Source organism: Acipenser ruthenus, chromosome 45 (assembly GCF_902713425.1).
Source record: "Acipenser ruthenus chromosome 45, fAciRut3.2 maternal haplotype, whole genome shotgun sequence".
Lineage (NCBI taxonomy): Eukaryota > Metazoa > Chordata > Actinopteri > Acipenseriformes > Acipenseridae > Acipenser > Acipenser ruthenus.
In genome coordinates, this window is record NC_081233.1 from 9743957 (window position 1) to 9763233 (window position 19277).

Below are 19277 nucleotides of genomic sequence, written 5' to 3' on the forward strand. Positions count from 1 at the left end.
GTTACTGAAACTAGAAGAAACCGAGTCAAGCAGACAGGCGTTTCTAATGCTAGTGTCTTCATCAGTGTTATTGAAACTAGAAGAAACCGAGTCAAGCCGATCTACCCTAGTTGTGATTTTTAGGGTTACAAAAGGACTCAGTATTTACATTTGCATTTTTGCAGTTTAATGGCCCATCTCTAGAATAACAGACACCCTGCCATTTTGAAGCGCCCCTCGCTATAATCACGCTGCTGTTGTTATATCAGGCTCTGTTTAATTGCTACCAGAACAGATCAGGGCACAGCAGGCTGGTGACCTAATTGCAGCTGCAGAAAACCGAAAGTCGGACAAAAAAATGAAATGGGGGGGGGGGGGTCGTTTATGTATCCGTACTCATATGACGTCATCGTGCACGAAAGGGTTACTACGTTGCATCCGTTTTCACTTTGAAGTTTGGCGAATAAATGTATTGTTCGGAGTGTTCGTTTTGTGCATCAAAAAAGAGTTTGCGTGCTGTTTCTCCGAGTTGACTCAGAGACGCCTGTTGCTCAGCTGGCTCTGTGGCGCAATGGATAGCGCATTGGACTTCTAGTCAAACACTGTGAAGAGTGATTCAAAGGTTGTGGGTTCGAGTCCCACCAGAGTCGAGTTTTTGCATTTATTTATTTTAAAATATAAACATAAATAAATTGACTTTCGAACTAGCCATCTAATTAAATGCGATATTTAGCGACGTGTGTGTTTTGTAATATTCAATTTAGCAGTCGAATTGGCTTCAGCGTTGCACAGCGATAGTTTTTTTTAAAATGTTTTTATTTTTGCTAGCTGCACTTATCATGTTTCTTATCTGGAAAAAGGCAACAGATAATCCCCATTTAAAACGGTAAACTATGTTTCGTGTGTGAGAGACTAGATTTCAGTTTAAAACCAACTTTTTCTTTTAAAAAAAACAACAACAACAACACGTTGCTTGGTTGCTTTCGACGTGCGCGTACCCCCCCGTGCACGCATGATGGTGCGTGCGGGTTCTAAAATGCGAGTGCACGAGAGAGAGAGAGCCTGCGGCTGCGTTTTGAACTCGCTCCACACTTTTAAGTTTCAGTTTTGATTAAAAAGTGCGTGTTAAGTGTGTGTCGCTTTCATGCACGTGTGTGTGTGTGTGTGTGTGTGTGTGTGTGTGTGTGTGTGTGTGTGTGTGTGTGTGTGTGTGTGTAGATTAAACTGCAGACAGGTCGAGTGGTTTAAGCAATGGAGCACTGACGTCATGATAGAAGCCCTTTGAGACAGTGCAGGACTGAGTAGTTAGGGGGCGTCTGTTGTACCCGTGGGGCTCTGTGGCGCAATGGATAGCGCATTGGACTTCTAGTTAAACACAGTGAGAGGTGATTCAAAGGTTGTGGGTTCGAGTCCCACCAGAGTCGTTGTTTTGCGTGTTAGATGTACAGTAAAAACAAATAAAATGTCCAACATATTTTGGAGACAGTAAACGAAGCTTTGTCATTTTAATAAACTTTAATCAAAAGAAAGAGGCCATTTGAACCATCAGGGTCGTCCCTTGTGAGCACCCTATTCTCCTCAACTTAAGCACAGAATCTATTTTTTTAAATGTAGTGTTTTAGATCCTACTACGTCACCTGGTCGGATATTCCATGCATTTAGAACTCTGTGTAAAAAAAGTGCTTCCACGTTCTGTTCTAAACTCGACTCCGCCTCCAGCCACGCCCTCTGAACTCGACTCCGCCTCCAGCCACGCCCTCTTGTTCATCTCTCTGTGTTGAGTTTGAAGTAATGTCTTGGGTTGATTTGATCCAGGGTATTTATCTTCTGTAGTTAATACTGTACAGTTCCTTACACAATGGCTTGAAATGCACGCAGTGCTGTAATTTGCAATTGTGGAAAAATCGAGCTGTGTAAAATTATTTTGAATGCACTTGATCACACTGCAATGAACACAGGACGCGTTATTTGATTTCACGGTATTTTGCATCTTGCTTGTTTAAATGAAAGAGATGAGAATTTAAGACCATTTTATTCAATCACATCTTTTTTTTTTTTACTCATTTCGCACACCCCAAACCTTCATAATTGGTCAATTCGCGAGTGGATATTTCATTATGTATGATTTGATTGTTATACAAAACCACAGATCACATCTAACTACCCCAATGCTCTTTATAGTTTAATATGCACCGAGAGAAGCAATAATAACCATAAAAAGAAATGTGAAAAGGCAACAGGAGAGATTTAAAAATTAATTTAGCGTTCAATTCAAGATGAGCTTCATCTTCTTCATCTTCTTCATCCTCTTCTTCCCTTGTGCAAGTTTGCTCACAGTAAAAGCACAGTGACAGCATGGTAAAGCATAGGCAAGCATTGTAAAGCACAGAGAGGTCTGGTAAAGCATAGGGAAGCATTGTAAAGCACAGAGAGGGCTGGTAAAGCATAGGGAAGCATTGTAAAGCACAGAGAGGTCTGGTAAAGCATAGGCAAGCATTGTAAAGCACAGAGAGGGCTGGTAAAGCATAGGGAAGCATTGTAAAGCACAGAGAGGTCTGGTAAAGCATAGGGAAGCATTGTAAAGCACAGAGAGGCCTGGTAAAGCATAGGCAAGCATTGTAAAGCACAGAGAGGTCTGGTAAAGCATAGGGAAGCATTGTAAAGCACAGAGAGGTCTGGTAAAGCATAGGGAAGCATTGTAAAGCACAGAGAGGTCTGGTAAAGCATAGGGAAGCATTGTAAAGCACAGAGAGGTCTGGTAAAGCATAGGCAAGCATTGTAAAGCACAGAGAGGTCTGGTAAAGCATAGGGAAGCATTGTAAAGCATAGAGAGGTATGGTAAAGCATAGGGAAGCATTGTAAAGCACAGAGAGGTCTGGTAAAGCATAGGCAAGCATTGTAAAGCACAGAGAGGTCTGGTAAAGCATAGGCAAGCATTGTAAAGCACAGAGAGGTCTGGTAAAGCACAGGCAAGCACTGTAAAGCACAGAGAGGTCTGGTAAAGCATAGGGAAGCATTGTAAAGCACAGAGAGGTCTGGTAAAGCATAGGGAAGCATTGTAAAGCACAGAGAGGTCTGGTAAAGCATAGGGAATCATTGTAAAGCACAGAGAGGTCTGGTAAAGCAACAGATCTCAATCCAACTGAGCACATTTGGGATGAACTTGAACTTGGATGATCTTCTGCCAGTCCCTAATAAAATGGCCAGGCACTGCAGTTCCTCAGTCTGACTCTTAACCATGATTTAAATAAATAAAATAAAATAATGCAAAAGCTTATATCTTTTGATATTCAATAATACAAATAAACAGTATTTATCAAGTTGGAGCTAGAAGCTGTATAGAAGTGAGTATTTATTTCCAATCAATGCATAGGGGCTGTCGGTGTAAAATGACCCATTTGACAACGGGCAATGCATGCAGTGTTTGCGTTGCATCGATGTTATAATTGTCACCCCCCGACGAATAAAACAAAGAAACAAATCAATGGATCAGTGTAAAGTACTGCAGGTGTGTATAGCAGCCGAGGGGGGTGTGGGAGGTACGAGGAAAGCTGCGTGCGTTTCCTCTCCTCAGCCTTCATTCCTTGGCCAAAGGCGAGACATCCTTCATCTTCACCCAGAGCGCCGTGAAGACAGAGAAGCATTCACAACACAAAGGGCTTTCAAATTGCTTTCTTACAAAATGAAGTATTTTAACAATTGCCGGTGTCATTCAGGTAATTGAACGCGTGTGTGAGTGTGTGCCTCTTATTGCCAGTATTACCACCCCTTTAAAATCAAGCTGACAAAGGAATTAAAATGAATAGCACCAGCAATATTATTAAGTCATTTAGCAGACGCTTTTATCCAAAGCGACTTACAGAGACTAGGGGGTGAACTGTGCATCACAACTTCTGCTGCACTTCCAATAGGACCTCGTTTGATTCACGTCTCTTCAGAAGGACGGAGCACAAAGAGGTGAAGTGACTTGCTCAGGGTCACACACAGTGGCTGAGCTGGGAACCTCCTGGTAATAAGACCCTTTCTTTAACCACTGGAGCACCAAGCCTCCCAATTATCAAAGGTCACCCTTAATAAAAGAGCTTGGATTCTAAAATATTACACCGTTTATAGGGCTGCTAAATAATGTCTAGCCCCTCCCACAAAGGCCCAACTGTACACTAGATTGTGGAAAAACCTGTAAGAAATACAGCCCGAATGATCTTCACTGCAGCTCTGCTGTGTTAATTTAGCCCTTTCTTTACGGCTTCTTTTTCGCTGTTCTATGTTGCTAATCCATTTGCTGTAATGAATGCAATGTATTTTCTCTTCACCATCACAGAGCACTCTAAATAAATGCAAAAGCTATTACCGGTGGGGGGGTCAAATCTAATAACCAGTGAAGCCACTTAATTAATTCTGTGTTAAAACATTTTTTTTTTTTTAATTTCTTGGCGCTGCCTACAGTAATGAAATGAGAGCAGGATCTTATCTGGACTGTGCTGAAGACACTGCTTGTGTTTCTTTTTCCAGGCGACGCGCTTTCTCTGCATTCCCATTCGCCCCGAGTCTCAGCCTGCCCTTGCCGGTGTCACCCTGCTCACGTTTGTTAGCTCACAATCTCCATGCTTTGCTTAATGTATGCAGATTGCAATTACTGCTGCCCCTTAATTACATGGGCAAGCGAACGATATTGATCCTAACAAACTTGACTGATTAGCACCCGCGCTGAAAAGACACGAACCCGAAACACACTCTACATAAATACGAGGCCTGTCTGTCTGTCTGTCTGTCTGCCTGTCTGTCTATCTATCTATCTATCTATCTATCTATCTATCTATATACATACGAGCATAAGATTATTATCAAAACCCTTTTAATCCAGGAGAGTCACACTGGTTCAATGCAATGTATTTTACTAGACATTCCACATAATGTTCCCTCACTGCAAAACCAATTTAAAAAAATCTGAACACAACTCAAATGGATTTAAAACGTATGTCGATTTTAATGTAATGTTTGGGAATATACTTTATGCAAAAATCACGCAATATATGTATATGCTTGACACTGTGTGGATTCTGTATGGTGACACACATCTACAGTGACCGGGGTCTAACCTTTGTGTTTTAGATTTCAAAGGGGTTGAAACACGCCCCATTGGGGATCTGTGCCACACATCCACGGTATCTTCAAGCCCTTCTCATCACTGAAAGACATTTCACACCTGAGAGAAACAGACAGACGACCGATATTAACAAGCATGCTTTATGACTGATGGGGACACCTTAGGCTATACAATCATTTTAATGTATAAGTCCTTACAAGAAAACACACTGCTGTATTTCTGCAGTGAGCATTTTATATATTATATACAGTGTGCAAAACTATTAGAGCACCCCATTGCTTCTGTATCAGAGCACCCCATTGCTTCTGTGTCAGAGCACCCCATTGCTTCTGTGTCAGAGCACCCCAATTGCTTCTGTATCAGAGCACCCCATTGCTTCTGTATCAGAGCACCCCACTGCTTTTGTGTCAGAGCACCCCATTGCTCCTGTGTCAGAGCACCCCATTGCTTCTGCGTCAGAGCACCCCATTGCTTCTGTATCAGAGCACCCCATTGCTTCTGTATCAGAGCACCCCATTGCTTCTGTATCAGAGCACCCCATTGCTTCTGTATTAGAGCACCCCATTGCTTCTGTATTAGAGCACCCCATTGCTTCTGTATTAGAGCACCCCATTGCTTCTGTATCAGAGCACCCCATTGCTTCTGTATCAGAGCACCCCATTGCTTCTGTATTTTTGATTCGTTGCGCATTTAAATCAAACCACTGGAACTGAAAATCTTGGAAAATTGTCAAAAAAGGCAAATCAATGATTGTCTAATTTAATCGATGACTTTAATAGCTCACACGTGCAATTAATTTAAAATAGTAAGAGAAAAGGGACACAGAGCCACACGTGGCGAACGCAGGAGACTTTTTAGAAGTTGTTTAAGATGCCTGATTAAAGCACAAAGCGGTCTAACATTTTCACACACGAGTGCCTGTTGTTTCTGTGTCACTGATTACTGAGCGGAAATTGAAATGTAATATTTTGGAAGTAATTTAATGTCACCTTAAGGAGAAAAAAAAGTGCTACAATAATAGTTTTGCAAAATTAACAGATTTATCTTTGCAAAAATAAATAAATAAATAAATAAGCAGGCGTTGATTGAAGACTGCGAGGTTAAAGGAAATGCTGGGGTTTGTATTTCCTTACAGAAGCTTCTCCGTTGTGTGTGTTTTTTTTTTCCTTTGGCGTCACAGAAATGCACAAACAGACAAACAAGAGACAGTAAGGAGCTGGCATTTCTTAACAGCTCTGTTTACAGGGCTTATCAGAAAGGGCTTGATCAGCGCGTTGCGAGGAAGATCGATCCGGAAAGGGACACTTCAGACACGCTTCCATCAACCCAAAGTGCTGTCTCAGCTCGGCTGTGATCTCCTGTCACCTCCGCTTCCCTCGAAGCAGGTGCAGCCACCCCCCCCCCCCCCAAATCGCACTTCAAATCAGCCGACGATTAGATAATACAGCAAAGAGTCCTGTTGGCACGAGCCGGATTAGCAGCGCAAATATGCCTAATGCATTCGATAATGCATTTCCTCGCTACCGCAGGCACAGTGTTAGAAAGTCTTGCTAATTAGCAGGCGCCCATTGGGGAATTTTAATGTCAGCATTACATGCATAATCATAATAATAATAATAATAATAATAATAATAATAATAATAATAATAATAATAATAATAATAATAATAATCCATCCCCTCTTCAGAATCCACGTTTTGATATTTTTAGTGTTCTGAAATGAAATGGAGATTTAGCCAATTCCTTCTCTCCCTCCCTCCCTAAGGCCTGTATTTTTCAGCTATACGGCTCTTAGGCACAGTTTCAAGCCATTTAAAATGAGTAATCCCTTCAAGTTTGTTTTATGAAGCGTCCTCCTTAACGTTGAATATGATGCACTTGTCCGATCAATGCTTATAACGGTGCCGGGTATTATTCTGTCGTAACCGTTCTTCTAAGCGCTCCACGGGAGGGGGCGGGAGGGGGTCGGCAGGGTCTATCAATAGTGATCGGACTTACACCACCCGCGATAGCGATTTGCCCTTTAAAATACCCAACATTTTAATTCATTTTGAGGTATTGAAATACATAACGGCAATTGTGTTTTTTAAAGAATGCGCATTGATTAATTACGTATGCCTTGATCAGTTTCCGAGTTTTAAACACAACAGAGTAGATAGATTTAAGAAAGACAGATGGCTATACAGTAGCGCTTGGTTCAGCGTTGAAGAAGGCGTGAAGAACGTTGAGCTCCAGAGGGTTCCAAATATTTCAAATCGAACCAAAGGGTCCCCACGCGGTCCAACCATTAAACCGACGTCATAATAATCATACGCGCAACCTCGGATTTCTGGGGTTCGAAAAGAAGCATTTTTTTTATTATTATTAACGCTCATGAAATAGAAAGCAATTATTTCCCGCAATTTTTTTTCAAGCATTTTTCACCAAGTTGACCAACACAAGTCAAAAATGCATTTTTCTCTTCCTATGATGGTGTAGATTGGTGGGATTCAATGCAATCTTATGCAATGGACTTCAAAAACATGTATTATAAAAGCTCGAGACCCTGCTGCACAGTTATTGAGAATCCAGCGTCCTGTAAGCATACATTACGCTCCAATGGGAGCCATTCGCATAGTGGTTGACATTATCAAGATGTTGTGTGTTTTCTGACTCGGTTTGAAGCTATGGTTTTCAATGTGTTTCTAATTTAGTCTTTTCAGCCGGCAATCTGTTTGTAATGGATCGTGGTTTGCTTGTATCTTGTAGATTAAAGAGGCAGTGTGTTCTGCACAGGGATTATTGGCTCCACTCACCAGCTGGTAGTCTGTGCCACAGGTGGAGCCAACTTTGGCTAATTTGACAAGCTAACGAATTCCGAAAGGAATGGAGTCTTCTAATAAGCTCGGGGCCCGACATTAAGGACGGAACGCACAGTGCTGGCGAGAAAAGGAGGCGTCTGTCTGGCTGCTGATGTCTGTATAGGTCGGTAAAAGTGTCTATGAGAAAACAACAACTAGAAGAACAGCCCTGGTTATTGATGCATATGCTCTCCACTGGCTGAGTAACGTGGTTGAAATCTGCGGTGTTTTTAATCGTTAGTGAAACAGGAATCACAGTCATTTTGCCAGTGCCAGCTGGTTAATATATTCTATTGAATCTGCTTCTAGAAATCCAGCTAACGTCTGCTTTGAGATTGACAAAGGTTAGCTATTCTTAACCATAAGCAGAAACATACAGATAATAATAATAATAATAATAATAATAATAATAATAATAATAATAATAATAATAATAATAATAATAATAATAAAAATAATAATCCGAGTGCACATGCGCTATTTTGGTGGCATTTAAAGAAGGACTTTTTTTTCACTGTGAGCTTGTTTGTTAGCTTCACTGTCGCTGCAGCCCCCCTGTCTGCATTACACACCCATTCAAACGAGCGATGCCATTTTAAACCTTGTTCAAGTATCGCTGCAGCCTGTACCGAGAATGGATGTATCTAGCTGTTGCTTGTGCTGCATCTATCGATGTTCTAGTGGATTCATGAGCTGTGCAAATGAACGCAGACTCATTGACTTGGGAGGGGAGGGGAGGGGGTGGTCGGTGACCGGGTTGGTCTTGTCCTGGGGCGATCAAAGGTCAGGGGGTCAGGGGTGAACTCGAGAGCAACAGAATGCATTAGCCGGACATGTGCGCTGGGCGACCCTTGTAGACAGACGAGAATTGCATTAGCGGTTCAGAGCCTCATATTATCCATAGTCTTTTTGTCAATATGTATAGCCCAAAAAACTCATGAAGCCAAAATTACCCCCCCCCCCCCCCGAAAAAAAATACTAAGTAACACAACGGAATTGTTTTTCTCAGTGCTTCATACCGAGCAGGGCCATTACTGGGGCTGACCCCGCCGTACAGCCGATATAATTAATACATGCATTTGAATGCTGCTGCTGCATAATGATATACTGTACAGATAACAGGATTACATTACAGCGTTACATTATACATTATACATTTACAATGCTTAACTAGACCCGAAACAACAGGCAGGCGCGTGTTTCTATCGACTCTGTGTAACCCGGGCTGGGTTTCCTATTATCTGATATGCTGGGGTTATATATATATATATATATATATATATATATATATATATATATATATATATATATATATATATATTCTGTTTGAATTATTTGAAATATATAGGATTCACGATTTGATTACAAAAGCAACATTAAAAAATTGAAATAAGCCACACAGAATAGAAAGTTTTAAAACAGAACATCAAACAAGAAATCTTTACTTATTTTTTCTTTTAAGGGCTTCTTGCAACAGTGGACCATGAAATTAAAAAGCGGTTCAGTCCACCACGATCACTCTGCAACGTCATTTCAAGCGTAAAACGTGAAGCCTATCCTGTTTGAAACGTGCCCCTTTACCCTGTCCAATATTTAAAAACTATCCTTCTTATTGATGAATCGCTTCACACAGCGTTTCGTGTATTTATAGTGAAACGCAGATCTTGATACGCGATTCCCAAAGTCAGTACACCGGAATCCATAATGCGTTTGGCTTGTTCTAGCTGGTCCTTGTAGCTTTGGACAGTTTTTGGGGTTTTGTTTTCGGCGCATATCTCAGTAAATGATAAAGCCCGTAGGAATCAGTTCTGTAATATAGCGTGCGCATCAACAAAGGGACTGTTTGATTAGGAAAAACAAGTTTGATGTAAACACAGTGATCCCTTAATGAAATATCACCTGAGCACGTGTTTCTCGTGACATCAATCACACACAGCGCAATACTTATCAGAGAACTTTATTTGCACAGGTAATTACGTACACAAGAACAAAAAAAACCCGTATGATCCTTTGATAGTCTTCACCGCAGAGGTAGTCGTTTTTACTTGTTTTTTTGTTTATATCCAGAAAACCTTGTGCACGCGTCCGCCCCCCAGAACATCCTGTCCAACAGTCCCGACATCCCTCCTTTATCCCTGGGAGGCATTCTGGAGTTTTGTCGGTCGTACACATTTTGCAAAACTAACCGTGCACGATTAGAAAACAAAAACATGAAATACAGTCCGATACATTACAACAACAACAACAACATAATCATAATAATAATAATAATAATAATAATAATAATAATAATAATAATAATAATAATAATAATAATAATAATAATAATATAGAAATGGTTCTTTATGAACAGCTTCAAGCATTTTAAATTAAATACATTACACATTAAGTAAATCAAAGGATGATCTTTATGTACAATACAATTAAAGAAAATAAATATCTTACGCTTTCTTTATCCAAACTTTTTTTTTTTTTTTAATGAAATGCCCGCATCGTTCTGTACGATTGTAAAGTCTAACGCAGCAGCGTTCGAGCAAACACGCTGGCAGAACCTAAACACACTGCAGGGATCACATTTTGTAAAGATAGTGCAGATAGCTATGGATATCATATCATATACCTGTTAAAGATATGCAACAAATCTTAAGGCTCTGAAAGGAAACACACACACACCCACACACACACACACACACACACACACACACACACACAAAATAAGGTACTTTCTTTTGAGTTAAAACTAATTATAATATTTCATTATTTTTATTTTTCAAAGTCACGGTTTAATTACATTTTTGGTTTTTCGGGTCAGTTTTTCTGTTTATTAACAGGTAACATAGCTGAATAATAATAATAATAATAATAATAATAATAATAATAATAATAATAATAATAATAATAATAATAATAATAAACGCATACTTCACACAGTTATGTTCACATCCGTGTTTTTTTTTAAGTGAACGTAAAAGAATATTCTAAATTTAAAAAAAAAACAATTTTTAAAATCTTTTACACATAAGATTTAAATATTAAACAGTGTGTTCTTCTGGTGTATTTAGCAGAGATTAGAAAGATGGCTTATGTATCATTAAACCGCTGTACGGTGCTGGATAGCCGATCTCTTTCGACGCATTCTTGTTTTGTATATATATATATATATATATATATATATATATATATATATATATATATATATATATATATATTTAGACAGTGACCTTTGAAGACAGAAATGGCAGCGCGAGTGACAGGGGTGGAATTTACACGCTCGTGCAGGGGAATGCATGGTACCCTACACGCTGCAAACGTTTAAAAGGGGACTAAATGCGACCGACATGCAAAAGAGCTCGCCCGGCGGAATTAAAAAGCGGTTTCGGGTCCCTAAATCACAGCGTGTGATCCGGGCTTGTAAGAAAACAGATTGTACACGCGCTCCATAAAAATAAAGAGTGTTAGTGTAACTCATGACGAACACAATTCAAATAAAACGCAGCCTCGTTGTTGTATCATTATGCGAGTCTGACTTTATTTGATGAGAAATGCAATACTGTCCTTTCAATTGTTTTGTGGCGCATTTCATTTCTTTCATATTACAGTTTTATGCTTTCAAAATAACATTATTCACGCTCGATTCTCCAACGTGTGACTGTATGTATAGGTCTATTTAAAATAACAAAAAAACACAAGGAAATGTAACTCTGTAAATTAAATCAGTGTTGAATTTGTTCTCGGGGTTGATTTGGGATATTTGGTTGTAAAGCTGAAGCCAGAGCATCAGATAGCATCCTTTCTGTATTCCGATTAACCAACAGAAACTCTGCACACGTTAGAAAGCTTTTACGGGTTTTAAAAATATAATTCAGCTGATAGGTCTGTACCGACTGCTTCCAAGTTATCTTGCGTTGTGCATCGGGGACTTTTGCAACTGCTACCAAAACAAGATGGGATTTTAAAATGTACTTTTGCACCACGATCAGAATCGCTTTATACAGCAGCAGCTTGCCCCGTTGCTTTGCAGAAACCAAACATACTGCGAAAGCATTGCAATCTGCACAAGAACAGCGAAGACCTCTTTAATACAGTGTTGAGGTCCGGCATTTGATTTATACGACAGAGGCCACGAAGGAGTGGAGATTATCGGCTTGCAAAACCATGCCACAAAAATAAGATAAGGCTAGTTATTTATTTATGTATTAATTTAATATGAAAGAAAAATCACAACTTGATTGTCACATAATTAGTAACTTCTCGCGTTGATTATCCCGAATGCTTTTTTTTATATTTATAAACACATTCGGTGCAAATGAGAGTTAAAATAAAGATCAATTTCTTCTTCTTCCACGCATTGGACGGGGCTGAAGGTTAATCACCTTCATTGTAATGTTTAAAAGGTTACTCGAGTTTGATCCTTTTTTTAACTGCAACAGGGATAACGCTTTATATGAATCGCACACTTTCCAAACAGACTGGTTAACATCGCGTACAGCTGCGTGCGTGGGCGCGCAGCCCTTCAGAATGACTTTTGAAAACTGACCCGAATAAGAATCGCGGCAGTATGGTTACACAATGTCAGGAATATACACACGCGCGCATGTATTGGGTGGTTTTGATTCGCTGTGCGTATGAAATCATACCACTGGAACTGAAGATCTTGGTAAATTGGCAAAATAAGCAAATTAGCGATTGTCTAATTTAATTGGTGATTTTAACAGACCACACACGCGATTGATTTAAAACAGCAAGAGAAAAGGAACACGGAGCCACACGTGGTGAAACGCAGGAGGCTTTGAAGTTATTTAAGGTGCCTGATTAAAGCACAAAGCGGTGTCACATTTTCACACACGAGTGCCTGTTGTTTCTGTGTCACGATTACTGAGCAGAAATCCTCACCTCAGAGGTTTTCATGCAGGGAGTATAGGAAGGTTATAAATGACACATCTGGAGTTTATTCCGATACATTGGCACACTGCTGTGTGTTGTATGAACAAGGTGTGGAGACGTGGACTGTCTATCTCGCCTTCAGCTGTGCTTACAAAAAAACGGCTTTACAAAAATAAATCATATATTAGTAACATGAGGCTATCAGGAGGTCCTGATCCGAACCAGCGCGGCTGTATTGAGACCATTGGATGGGCTTGGAACCCGGCGCAGCCAATCAGAGTGCTCAGAGTGCCCAGGTCTGTTTTGTAACACCGTGCACGCACCCAGGCTCCTCTGCGTGACGTCACAGTAATCTGTCAGCGTGCCAGCTAATAAAAAGTCAATGCATTTTTTTTTTCACTGCAGTTAAGAAAGCAAGGATCTGGGTGCTGATGCGCTTACACTGCAATGCCCAACACACGCCCGGAAAATCACTAAAGAAACCAGTAGCTCAGGCGAACTCGAATTAACATCCAGCGACCCGGTTTGTAATGCACCCCCCTCCCATACGTGCTGCACTTACTGTACACTCCAAAATAAATACATAAATAGAAGCATTAGAATGCAACCAGGGATTCCAAATTGGAAGGATCTAATCGAATCCCCATTGATTCGAATTAGAACTGGTTTTAGTTTATGTTTATATTGGGATAGCCACCCATAGTTTTCTGGGGGTTGAAAAAGACCTAAAAAAATGATATATGTAAATACGGTCCCATTGCAGCTGTAGCTCAGCAACCTATAAGTCATTCGTTGCAAAGAAGGGTCGGAACTCACAAAGGGAGCGGTGTAGGAGCTGTGACTTCGGGTCTGGAGCTGGGAGGCGGCGGAGAAGGTGTCCGGGACGCGCTGTTGTCAGATTTATCCGAGGGGGAGTCCTCCTGGCCGCTGGAGGAAGAGGAGGAGGAGGAGGAGGAGGAGGAGGACGAAGAGGAGAGGGCTGACCCGCACATCAAGCCCTCTTTCTCTCGCTTCTTCTGCTTCATGCGTCGGTTCTGGAACCAGATTTTGACCTGGGTCTCGTTCAGCTGCAGCGCGGTAGCGATCTCCACCCGCCGGGCGCGCGTCAGGTACTTGTTAAAGTGGAACTCTTTCTCGAGCTCGGTCAGTTGCTTGGTGGTGAAGTTGGTCCTCGCGGCGCCCGGGGTGAGGACACCGCATCCGTTGCCGTGGCTACCGCTGTTGTTGTTGTTGATGTTCGTGAGGTCGTCTCCCGGGTAGTCGCTGCTGCAAGTTACCGCCGGCCTTACTGAGAAAGAGAGAGATAGAGAGAAAGAGAGAGAGAAAGAAAGAGAGAGAAAGAGAGAACGCATATTAAAGTTATGAAATTGGAGAGAAACTTTTACGCGACTATCCCAAGTTCAATTAACGCCCAGTCTCTCTGTCCCTTTCTCGACATATAGAGGTAGCCTTTTATTCCTGAGAGAGAGAGAGAGAGAGAGAGAGAGAGAGAGAGAGAGAGAGAAAAAGAGAGAGAAACTTTGTCATGCCCGTGTCCTTACAGACTTCAATGTGAGTAAATCTACGAGGTCACTTGAGTTTTCTTATGTGTGAATGCTATACGATACTTGGGGGGCCCCAGCATTACTTAAACTGGCGATGACCTCAGCGTATGATTGCTAAAGTGGAAAGCGGGCGCGCATTAATCATTTTCAGAATCGCGAGTTCACCAGCGGGCTAATGCATGCTTAATCGCTGCATGCGCGTGTTTCTTTGCCGTTTCATTGGGCGGCATTAGGATTCTAGAATGTTCTTGCATCACATTAAGGCACCGAACTTGTCAGAATCCAGTTCGACGTGTGTTAAAAACGGTTTGTTTTCATCTTACATTTTTTTTTTATCTAGCTTTGTCTAAAAAGCAGTTCTAGAACTGATGCGAAATCATTTTTGAACACATGTGACGTACTGTATGCTGGTTCCCCATCACGTCATCTATATATTCAAGTTTAATGATTAGTGGCGAGACCGTTTTCAATAAACGTAATCTGGCGATCCCATTACCATAGACATCCCCTTTCTAAGCGCCACTCAGAAACCCTTATTTGAGCATCTGTAATGTAAATGATTGAAGCGCAGGTATTTGAGACTGGTCCGGCTTGCTCGCGCTTTAGCTTGCTGTGATAAGGTAGCGGGGTTAACAACGACATTATATAAAGCGATCGATACAGTATATTTCAGCAATCACGGCTCATACACCCCATAATTCAACTGCCGTCGAGCTGTGTGAGAAATGGCATCGAGCAGCACGGATGGTAAAAGCGTTTCTCACTGTAGCCTGTAGCAAAGACATGTATGTAAGTGCAGCCGGTGGTCATGCACATCAGGTTACCTTGCCTTGGATAAAGGCTTATTTTTGTATAGCCAAAATGTCAATAACATACTGAAATATCGATTGTTCATTGACAATCTCCAGATGGAAGATAGACAGGCAGGCAGACATGCGCACGCGCTCACACACACACACACACACACACACACACACACACACACACACACACACACACACGTCTCTGTCATTTGCAATCGAATGAAAAGTGAATTTGGTAAGAAAGCGAGGGTGCGGCTTGCCCAGCTTGGTTTTATAAATACAGGCGCATTCATGGTGCACTGTAATTAGTTCAGTGGTAAAACCGACGCTGCTTTTACAGTCTCCCTACTAGCCTAACCGACATGAAGAGTTGATTTAGTGACTCCATATTGCGATAACAGTATCATTCTTTAAAGACTTGTCAAACTGATGTACTGTCGCTCCTGTAAAACGTAAAGGCCTAACACTTGCTTTGAGCAGTAATAATAATAATAATAATAATAATAATAATAATAATAATAATAATAACGTGTTATATGTTTTTTTTTAAATTGTAACTCGTTAAAATTCAATTCAATTCCTTTTTAAAAGTAACTTCCCCCAGCAATGTATATTGGGAACTATCATACTAAACATAGAACCCAAACAGAAAATAATGTAACCGAAAACATAGGATGTAATTATCTAACTTATTCTTATTTTCCCAATAATAATAATAATAATAATAATAATAATAATAATAATAATAATAATAATAATAATAATAATAATAATAATAACAACAACTAGGATTAAAATAGGCCTATAATAATACACGTTAACTATTTCCAGTCTGCAGTGCACTGAGTATAAGTCACTGAATTCTATTATAAAACATATATGGTTGAAAGAAAAAGTTTTTAGCACAAGTCCAAACTTTTTTTTTGGTTCCGTGTATGACGGTGCGAGAAGCCCGTGTCTCTGAAGCGGACAGCCTGCTGGACTCACCTGTGCGGGGCGGGTTTCTCTTCACTCTCATCCACTCAAAAGTTTTGCTCCCGCCGCCGTAACTTCTGTGCGGTTGAGGAGACTCCCTCCCGTCTCCGGGGGACTGGCCGGGGGAGCGGCTGTGGGCCAGGGGCAGACTCGTCCCGTCGTGCGCGCAAGCCTGATACTGCCGCTGGTCCAGCGCTCCTAACCCGGACTGATACCCAGAAAAACTCGCCGGCTGCGCACAACTCGAGCCGTAGCCCGCGGCGGTAAAGTCCATCTCATGGCTACTGGAATACGGGTGGTGGAGGTAGGTCGGAGGAGAAACGTACTCCTGCTGATGAGTGAAGGCGGCCCGGGCAGGTGTCCCCAGGCTGAAGGAGAGACTCCCGGCCGGGACGCTACTACAGGACGGCGTGGGGTGAACGTTAGGCTGTTGCGCGGCGGAGGTGGGGTTCAGAGCGGGGTAAGGTGATTGGTGCAAATTGAAATCCTTGGAAACCGAATATCGCCCTTCTCCGGCGCAGCTCATTTTAGCGAACCCGGATCCGTGCTGTAAGTGTTGAAATCTAGACTCACTTGCGAGGTAGCTGCCTGCAATGTGATCACTGCACTCCAACCCGCGGATTAACTCTGGGCATGAATTCATTATTATTATTATTATTATTATTATTATTATTATTATTATTATTATTATTATTATTATTATTATTATTATTATATATTTTAATCTTCTCTGCCCTCCCGCATTGATTTTCTTCCTCTGTGGCCAGAAACCTGACCTAGCCCCTAGCTTGTGTCCCGTCTATAAACACAGCGTATCGGACACTTCACTCAGTGACCACGGGGAGAGGAGAGAGAGAGCGAGAGAGGGAGAGAGAGAGAGGAAAGGGAGAGAGGAACACGCCAAAGAAATTCGATCCATTATCGAGTGAGTTGCTTTTTGGCCAGTGGCCAGCCCTACACCCCCCCCCCTCACACTACCACCACCTCCTCAGTGGAAGGGATATTTTGATGAGCTAATGAAAGATATTTGTAACTTCCAGTCTAGCAATGAGGCTTGCAGAAGGATTCCCTCCCACCTCCCACCCCTCCCAAAAAAAAAACAACAACGCGGCCTGCACTCCACACAGCATTGCCCCGCCGTTACAGGACATCCACGCAGGACGTGTTGTTCATTCATGATCATACAGCGCTGTGAAGTAACTGGCATGCTATTAATCAAAGGTAAGTGGATTTAACTTTGTAACGTGAAGCTGACTCTGTTAACTTCGGCGTATTTAACCAGCGTGATAAAGACAAGCGTCTCCGCAGATAAGTGTAAGACTAGTCAATTTAGTAGAAGTTTGAACGCATGCCTGTATGCCTATATATCCTCTTCAGTCACTGTGTGTTTAATTATACCATGTTAAGTTTCCTAGCTATGTATCTATTTTATAATGCATAGATGATTTTTCATATGGCAGGGCAACTTCTGAAACTCCACACAGTCCACACACAATCTTTGAACATTTCTAAAAATGTAATTTAAAAATCGAGACCGAAGAGGATATTTGTGTCAGAATACGAACTACAGTAGGCATTTTTATTTATTTATTATTATTTTATTTTATTGAAAGAATAAGGAAATCCTACCTCTAATGAAATCCGGTCCATGGGAAGATTGTACAGCATTACATCAAAATATAAAACTCCTGTAACCTACTGTAATGCCTAATCAGTTAATAAACACAGAAGGATGTTTCTAATAGCCAATAATAATAATAATAATAATAATAATAATAATAATAATAATAATAATAATAATAATTGTCCTTGGGAGTGAATAGTAAAGTTTAGTTTAGTTTTTTTTGTAAGAGGCCTCTTTTTTTGTAAAATGGGCTACAAGAAATTAAAAAGGGGTCCTTATCTATCTATCTATCTATCTATCTATCTATCTATCTATCTATCTATCTATCTATCTATCTCTCTATCTATCTGTCTATCTATCTATCTATCTATCTATCTATCTATCTATCTATCTATCTATCTATCTATCTATATCCCGATACAAACTTACAGAAGTGTGTCATTCTAATATTGAACACTTAAGCACGATGCTGTGTTTTACACGCTATTTTAAGATTATACAATTAGAGTTAATTGCTTTTCAAACGTTCTCTACAGCGTTAATATTTCTCTTTGATTTGTTTTTATTTTAATAAATTCACTTCTGATTTCATTATATAGGCTAATAGAATACTTTTAATGTTGTGTTTAATTTCTGAAAATGAATGAATCAATCAATCAAGTCTGCCTGGGTTCAGCAATGCTGTCTGAAAAGGATCACATACGGCACTTCCATACACACGAGTGAAATACATCCATCACTGATATAACGCTGCATTTCATCACATTCCTGGAGTATAGTTTACAGTATACGTTCGGTTTGGAGCATATTGCAAGCAATACGACTCAAATTAGAAGATTTTAATTACATCTTTACTGTTTTGTTTTCAGGAGAATGAAACTTTTCGTTCTGTTACTCGTTCATCATGATGGTAGTTTTGAAATACACCTGGCATCGGTAAGCCTAATATATATATATATATATATATATATATATATATATATATATATATATATATATATATATATATCCATTCCAAGATGAATCTCTTTCGATGTAACTCTGACAAATGATACATTTGAACTCATTTTATTAAATGATTGTATGTGTTTTGAATAACATAAATATCTTGAAATCAGCTTCTGTTGGGTGTGTTTGTTTTTCCCAGACAGAGAGAGACATCCCTCACGCTGACAGCACTCCGTGTGTACAGAGCCGCCTCAAACAGCACGCAGAGGAGTGAACGGCAACAGCGCTTTACAAGAATCACAACCGTCTCTGTTTCCACGCAGGGTGCACAGAGAAACTCAAGCTAACGCACGCAGCTGCCATAGCTCGCAATGTGTGTTTTATTGAAATAAATGTGATATTTTAAATAAGGGTGCATGCCAGTGTTTCAGTTATGACATAAATGCAAATCGCAAATCTAAGGATATTATTATTATTATTATTATTATTATTATTATTATTATTATTATTATTATTATTATTATTATTATTATTTGAAAACGCCCTGCAGATTGCACACAACCCCCCCCCCCC

At 40.5% G+C, this 19277-nt stretch overlaps 1 protein-coding gene, 1 long non-coding RNA gene and 2 other non-coding genes across 5 annotated transcripts in view; 3 read left to right on the forward strand and 1 right to left on the reverse strand.

Moving 5' to 3' along the window:
- Nucleotides 1-536: 536 nt before the first annotated feature.
- trnar-ucu (transfer RNA arginine (anticodon UCU)) lies at nucleotides 537-629 on the forward strand. The gene is made up of 2 exons: nucleotides 537-573; nucleotides 594-629. It is a non-coding gene; the product is annotated as a tRNA-Arg (tRNA).
- Nucleotides 630-1310: 681 nt separating this feature from the next.
- trnar-ucu (transfer RNA arginine (anticodon UCU)) lies at nucleotides 1311-1403 on the forward strand. Its single transcript has 2 exons — nucleotides 1311-1347; nucleotides 1368-1403. It is a non-coding gene; the product is annotated as a tRNA-Arg (tRNA).
- Nucleotides 1404-7889: 6486 nt separating this feature from the next.
- The window catches only part of LOC131720864 (uncharacterized), a 16004-nt gene continuing 4616 nt past the window's right edge, over nucleotides 7890-19277 (forward strand). Inside the window, exons 1-5 of one of the 2 annotated variants that reach the window (XR_009319743.1) lie at nucleotides 7890-8050; nucleotides 16900-17057; nucleotides 17173-17353; nucleotides 18626-18692; nucleotides 18904-19147. This is a non-coding gene — a long non-coding RNA (uncharacterized LOC131720864). Of the gene's footprint in view, nucleotides 8051-16899; nucleotides 17058-17172; nucleotides 17354-18625; nucleotides 18693-18903; nucleotides 19148-19277 lie in introns of those variants that run through there. The other variant, XR_009319742.1, reaches the window with a different exon arrangement.
- LOC117400886 (homeobox protein Hox-A1) lies at nucleotides 9397-16775 on the reverse strand. The gene is made up of 2 exons (XM_059013138.1): nucleotides 16145-16775; nucleotides 9397-14098 (listed from the first exon to the last, which is right to left on the reverse strand). The coding sequence occupies exons 1-2, from the start codon at nucleotides 16773-16775 to the stop codon at nucleotides 13623-13625; spliced, it is 1107 nt and encodes a 368-aa protein (XP_058869121.1). The 3' UTR covers nucleotides 9397-13622.